This window comes from Punica granatum, chromosome 3 (assembly GCF_007655135.1).
Source record: "Punica granatum isolate Tunisia-2019 chromosome 3, ASM765513v2, whole genome shotgun sequence".
Taxonomy (NCBI): Eukaryota; Viridiplantae; Streptophyta; class Magnoliopsida; order Myrtales; family Lythraceae; genus Punica; species Punica granatum.
In genome coordinates this window covers 7,463,025-7,469,758 of record NC_045129.1, presented here as the reverse complement: position 1 = coordinate 7,469,758, position 6,734 = coordinate 7,463,025, and the positions used below count along the sequence as shown (strand labels likewise).

The 6,734-nt window shown below is 35.4% G+C and overlaps 1 protein-coding gene across 1 annotated transcript; it reads left to right on the top strand.

Annotated features, from left to right (window-relative positions):
- The first annotated feature begins 3,644 nt into the window (after positions 1 to 3,644).
- Positions 3,645 to 4,952, top strand: LOC116200332 (putative B3 domain-containing protein Os03g0621600). The gene is made up of 4 exons (XM_031531192.1): positions 3,645 to 3,734; positions 3,873 to 4,131; positions 4,289 to 4,491; positions 4,710 to 4,952. The coding sequence occupies exons 1-4, from the start codon at positions 3,645 to 3,647 to the stop codon at positions 4,950 to 4,952; spliced, it is 795 nt and encodes a 264-aa protein (XP_031387052.1).
- The last annotated feature ends 1,782 nt before the right edge of the window (positions 4,953 to 6,734 follow it).

Genomic DNA, 6,734 nt, shown 5'->3' with positions numbered 1-6,734 from the left:
TGGGTTTTGTATTTATGTACTGCAAATAAAATGTTTATTAGGAGCTTAATTTGCCATCAAACCACATCATCGATTCATTGCGCTTTGGACAAAATTCATAAGAACGAAACTTTGTTTATCATCCAATGAATTAGTGTATTTTTCTAAAATATAATATTTAATCGTATCAACATATATTAATTTAAGCGGTTCGGTGTTTGTTCCTCTTAGGCAAAATCTCGGATTCGAGTTTTGTGAATGAAAAAAAGTTTGCTTGGGAGAGTTTTACGCTTTAGTGAACCAGACCGACTCAACTGAATTAATCAAAAATATTTTAAACTTCTGAATATCATAGTGCATACTAAAAAAAAACCTAACGGTGTTTGTAACTTTTTTTGACACGGAAGTGTTCAGGGATGTTATTCGGGTTTTGTCTGAATCTCGCCCATGATCCCTTTACAAAGTCTCTAATGTCAGGTCATTTTACATACTCTTTTTTCTTTTTTCCTGTCAATACAGGTTTTGTAATATAAGTTAAATTTACACACAGGTAAGGTTAACTAATCATCGTCAAAATAAGTTAGAAGTTATTACACATCATTGTGAAAAATAGATGTCTGCCTAGGTGCACTGAGATGTGCGCATTTTGGGCATTGTAGTTTGGAAAAGGGCACTAGTTAGAGAGATAGAGTGCAAACTGCAAAGAAATCCCTTAAAATTTAGAATGTCCAACTCGCTATCGCGTTTTCTCCTTATTGCTATCATTACTTTCATCACAAACTATAGAAGTTTGGTAACCAGAAATGTTTTTTTGAGACTGAAAAAAAATGGGGTTGGCATCGCAAAGATTCATCAGTAGAAAAGGAATAAAAAAGACAGATTATTCTAGATCATCGATTTAAAACATGCAATCCATCTATTAAAAGCTCGTATATATGTCACCATATCATGACAAATAGAACTAGCATAATCAAGTCAAAGGAGTGCCAATAAACTTTTGATAAGCCGTCGATCATCGGCTCGTGATATTAGTCGACCAATTAAAAACGTTGGGTTATTGATCGATTTCAACCTGTTAGGGTTGAAAAATTGATCTGACCAATCCGTTTCGACTTACCATTATGGGGCATATCTTGATGGGCCAAAATTGTTAATGAAACCCTATTATGAGTATATTCTCTTGATATCTTTGATATCTCTTATATATTCTATGATGTTCAATTAACATCCTTATGAGATATTATACTATATCTAAAACCTATATTTAGTAAGTATACATACTTGTTGTATGCAATTGAATATTTGATATATAATATCCTATTAGAGATTTGCTATAGTCTCTATACGTTCCAGGTATATCTAAAGCTCTAAAGTTCCATTATTTACTCTTTCAAAGCACTCTTTCATTTAAAAATTGGAAATGGAGATCGAAACTCCCTCTCGATCTCCCTTCTTGCAGGGTGTTCGTGGAAGCTTGAGACTTATGATTTGCACGTAATGAAGGCCCGAATTTTCACGAACCCAACACAACAAAAAAATAAAAAAGTAACCATTAAATGAACGAAAGTCGTGTTATAATTTTTTTTATAAGTATGTTAGAATTTTTTTCGATGAGAACTGATAAGTGGTGTTAGAATTTGAAGAATTTAGAGTGCGTTTGGATTTAGAGTTGAGTTGAGTTGAGTTTTGGTTTTAATTGGTTTGTAATGATTGTATTGTTGAATTATGAAAAAATGTGTGAAAAAGTAATAAATAATTGAGAGAAAGTAATGATTGTGTTGTTGAATTGTGAAAAAGTAATGAATAGTTGAGAGAATTTAATATTAAAAATTGAATTGAATGGTTAAAAAAATTTTAAAAATAAAAAAGTAATGATTGTGTTGTTGAATTGAAGATAAATGGAGTGAAGTTGAGTTGAATTGAATATTTTTTAGAAAACAAACACACTCTCGGCCCCGCGGCACCCTACCCATCCTAGGACAGGGAGACCCCATGTCATACATCAGAAATTCCCTTAATTTTATTCGGAAATTCACCCTATGAAAAAAATGAGCTCTCTGATAGTCCAACTCAGGGTATTGACAAGAAAGAAAGTGCAGCCAATTCATCAAAAATATTTGGGAAGTACAGAGCGGATCCTGGCCATAGAAAAAACAAAATTTTGAGGGTGGAGATTAAAGTGTGTTTGGTTTTAGAATTGAGTTAAGTTGAATTTTGATTTTAATTTATTTGTAATGACTGTAATGTTGAATTATGAAAAAAAATGTGAAAAAGTAAAAAAATATTAATTGTATTATTGAATTGTAGAAAAAGTAATGAATAATTGAGATAATTTATTATTAAAAATTGAATTGAATGATTAAAAAAATTTAAGGAAAATAAAAAAGTAACAATACGCTTTTATTGTGTAGTGAATAAAATTAAAGTTAGAATTAAAATTTTAAAATCAGATTGCGAAATGAAACTTACTATAGATAAATGGATCAGCAACAAGCAGAAAATTTTGAAATTCAAAGGGGAAAGGTTTGAAATGGTTGCGTTTTGCCCGTAATGTTATAATTGACATTGAGAGCTGATTTGATTGGGTGACCAATGAGCGCCAAAATGGTATTCATAAAAATTGATGCAATAAAATTCATCTAAATTACATAACTTTCGTTTTTTCCTGTAATCAATCGAGTTTTTTACATTATTAATTAATTAATTAATTAATATTACGTAGTAAAAGTTTAAAGATAATTGAACTGCACAAGCTCGCAATTGTTCCGCTTATGTTAATACCATTGCCCTAAGTAAGAAGTCTTTGAAAAAAATCCCGATATATTATTATAATCATAAGAATAAATTTTGACGACATCCCGATGTTTATAAAATAATCAGTGACACTCCTCTTTAAAAAATTAATCACACACTACCTGTTCTTTCGCTGATATGGTAACAAGAGAATATTTACTTTGCTACATGTATCTCATATCACGGAACTGCATAAATTGACTAATTACTTGATTTCTTTATCTGAAGCAAATATGATCCAATTTAAGAAAAAGCAGTAAAAATCAACGAAATGAGAAGTGGTGTCCGACTAATTTTGAAAGGAGAAAGTGTCGTTGATCATTTTACAAATTATAGGAAGTGATCACTATCCATTAAGCGTATGTTCCACGACTTTTTTTTTTCGGTGTGAGACCCAGGACAACGTTAACAATTTGTATATTGCCTAAGTTCTACTGTCCAGTTCCACGGAACACTTTTTTTTTGCTAACCCGAGGTGTTCGGGTTTCGTCCGACTAATTCTCGGGATTTCATGAACCCTCAGCGGTGCACGAAACTGGTAATTACGCCAAAAGCACTCCAGTGGCCCCAAAGGGATTCGAACCTGAGTCTCGGTGCAAACTTAGGTGCACATTAACCATTAGGCTGAACCCCTTAGTTCCACGGAACACTTGTTATTGTAAGTGTTACTACCCTGCAGTCTCCCTTCTCTATTCCTTTTCTTCTTTTGACCCATAATACATATATGCATGTACATATATATGCTCCCCGTGTGCATACACACACACACACATATATATATATATATATTTCATGTAATTAACATTTGGCTTTGTCCTTTGGCTGTTCTCTTTGTCCGTCTCTCTCCCAATAGTGCATTGCATCACAGAAAAATGGGAAGACAGCCAAGCAAGCCGAAGAAAAAGATGATCACCCGCCCTTATTTCTTCAAGGTCTTGATCGGTGACTTCTCCACCAAACTCGTACGTCCATCGCCTCTCACCTTCTCTTCTCGTTCAAGCACTCATCATCTTTCCGTTACTCAACATGCACCGAACCATCAGATCATTAATATAAATCTGAACCCATTTTGCATAATTACTTCCAATTTGTTTTGACAGAGGGTGCCGCCGGCATTTGTGAAGAACTTCAAAGAGACTCTCCCCACCAAAGTTCTCTTGAAATCCGACTACGTGGGACAACTGTCATGGTATGTGAAGATGAAGAAGACCAAGAGTGGATGTTACTTCACGGATGGATGGCCGAAGATTGTGAGAGATTTGGAACTGAAACTGGGAGATTTCTTGGTTTTCAGGCTCGTGAACGAGGGAACACTCAAAGCCGTCGTGTTCGACCGGACTTGCTGCGAGAAAAAGATCCGTTAGTAACGTTACTGCTCGAGTTTTTCTGTTACACAATGCATGGATTTACTATGCTATACATATATGTATGTATATATACTATATATGTATGTTTCAGTTGAATCATCCATTTCCAAATTTGGAAGTCCTGTGATCAGTTGACTGATTTATTTCAGATATTAGATCAAAGCGGGACGGAGGAGACGATCACAAAGGAAATGTTATGGAAGGAGAAGATATTAAAAGAAGACATGCGGATTCCCCCGAGGAAGATGGGAAAGGGGCCGCTGCTGGCGCTCCGGCTAGTCCTTCATCTTCATCTAAGAAGGCTCCACCCCGTCTTGAGAAGCCCCTCGTTAAGCATGAGATGCGTTGCCTCGTAATTTCCCAGATTTTTGCGCCTTTATGTATCGTTGGATTTCCTTCATTGCTTAGACATTATGTTATCTTTCTGATCGGGTTAGGATTTTCTTCATTACTAGCACATTTTTATTGTGTTATATGCGGTTTTAGACTCATGCGATGGAGATTGATTTCCTTAGGAGTTCAGCATGATCAATCTGCCTAAATAATCGCACCCGATAATATGTATTGCAGAGTATACCGACGAGAGTTGCAAATGAGGCGAGGCAATGGACAAGGGAGAGTGCGGTGATCAGAGGCTCCAATGGCCGGAAATGGCGCGTAGTGATAAAATTAAGAACCAAGGGTTACCGTCGACTCGACTTTTCAACGGGGTGGTCCAGTTTCATCAGGGACAATGGACTCTCCCCTGGAGACACTCTTCGTCTCGACTTTAAGGGAGGAAGGGATAACCTGATTGAGGCCGAAGTGCTTTAGTTGGGTTTCTAGGTCAGCAAATTCAGCAGACACCTAAAGCGTTCAATGAACCACCATCTCGGATCTTCTCGTTATATATGTTTACGTATAATATATCATGTTGTTAGACCTAGCGGTCGAACTATGGTCCGTTCTATATAGATCTTGTGATTTTATTGGGCTGTGTATTCATGCATTGTTGTGTTCGTTTTGACTAGGAAGCTGGAAAATGAAGATACTGGGCTGCATTGTATGTAATTTCGATCTAATTAGTTGAATGAACTCTGGTGCATTTTATCTTAAAAATCCTAAACCAGTTCATACAACCATACAACATCTCCTTAGGTTATCTAAATTTTGTTGCATCTTATGGATTAGCGATCATGAGATTATAGGGAAAATGTTATGGGAGGATGATGAATTTCTCAAGTGATTCTTTAAAATAAATTGGATAAATCGATGTCTGAGATGGAAATGATCGATGAAAATAGAAGACAGATTACTAAATCAGATAGCTTGGCTATGCTTGTAGTTTTGGAGATCGCCTGGCTATTGTCATGTAAAATTCCGGCATCTTATGGATTAGCGATCATGAGATTATAGGGAAAATGTTATGGGAGGATGATGAATTTCTCAAGTGATTCTTTAAAATAAACTGGATAAGTCGATGTCAGAGAGGGAAATGGTCGATGAAAATAGAAGACGGTTACTAAATCAGCTAACTTGGCTATACTAGTTTTCGAGATTGCCTGGTTATTGTCATGTAAAAATCAGGTAATGTCAGTTTTAGTTGGTCCAAGATATGAATCCATTGGAAGCGTGAACATTACTAATTATTTCAAGATTGCCTGACTGTTATCATTATTAATCTGAATCCATTGACTGTTCTCAAGAACAGTTTGGTTGCTCTCAACAAAGAGACGATTAAAGGGATCACGACCTCCACACTTGGGTTGAGACGGACGCACTTTGGTTACCCCCGACAAACAAATAATTAAAGAGACTTGGCATGGTGTGAGTTCACACGGGCGTTCAAAAGCTTAATTCACTTTGATATATATCATATAAAATTCTACTGATTCAATAAGCAATTGAGTTTATCTCTAGACTAAAAGCACGAGTTTATAGATTGTGAAATCTAATTCTAATATCTTATAAATTTATGCTTTTCTATTTTATTTTTCTGTATGGAATTAACTTTCAATATAAAATTTGGATAAAGTGAATTTTAGTTGTCGGATGAAAATCTGAACCATCGGAAACGTGAACATTACTAATTAGCAATACTCAAGCTGTTGACTACATGGATAACTAGGCTAGCATAATATGATCACGGGCATGAGTAAGAAAATCTGCATAGCAGAAACGCGAATCTATGGCAAACATCACTGCATGTGGATTTCGTGAGATCATGCATAGAGTTAGGGAGGTTCTGGAAGCTGGACAAGACAACACCCAGCTCGTTAGATCAATTGATAGTTTGACTTGATTTTCACCAAAGGGGGGAACAGAAGAGTTTTCCCATGGAAAAGACCGATATTACCCTCCAACAGACATATATATATATATATATACACACACCCATACATACCACACAATTATTCATATTCTTTTTCTTTTCCTTAGGAATATTATAATTATCATCCTCTAATAAATTGATGTTTGTTTTACAAAAATAACCATCGTTCCAGGTATCTTTTCCACAGATTCAACTTATACCATAATAATACATATTACATGGCATGTGCGATAATCCAGGCTCGGTTTTCTACCAACTTATAAAACCCTAATACTCTAAATTAT

What these genes read in the sequence shown, in the direction of transcription:
- LOC116200332 (XM_031531192.1), top strand. Translation starts at nt 3,645, where the DNA reads ATGGGAAGACAGCCAAGCAAGCCGAAGAAAAAGATGATCACCCGCCCT. An exon ending in TTGCTGCGAGAAAAAGATCC is followed by an intron (nt 4,132 to 4,288) that starts GTTAGTAACGTT and finishes GATTTATTTCAG; the next exon opens with ATATTAGATCAAAGCGGGAC. An exon ending in AGCATGAGATGCGTTGCCTC is followed by an intron (nt 4,492 to 4,709) that starts GTAATTTCCCAG and finishes TATGTATTGCAG; the next exon opens with AGTATACCGACGAGAGTTGC.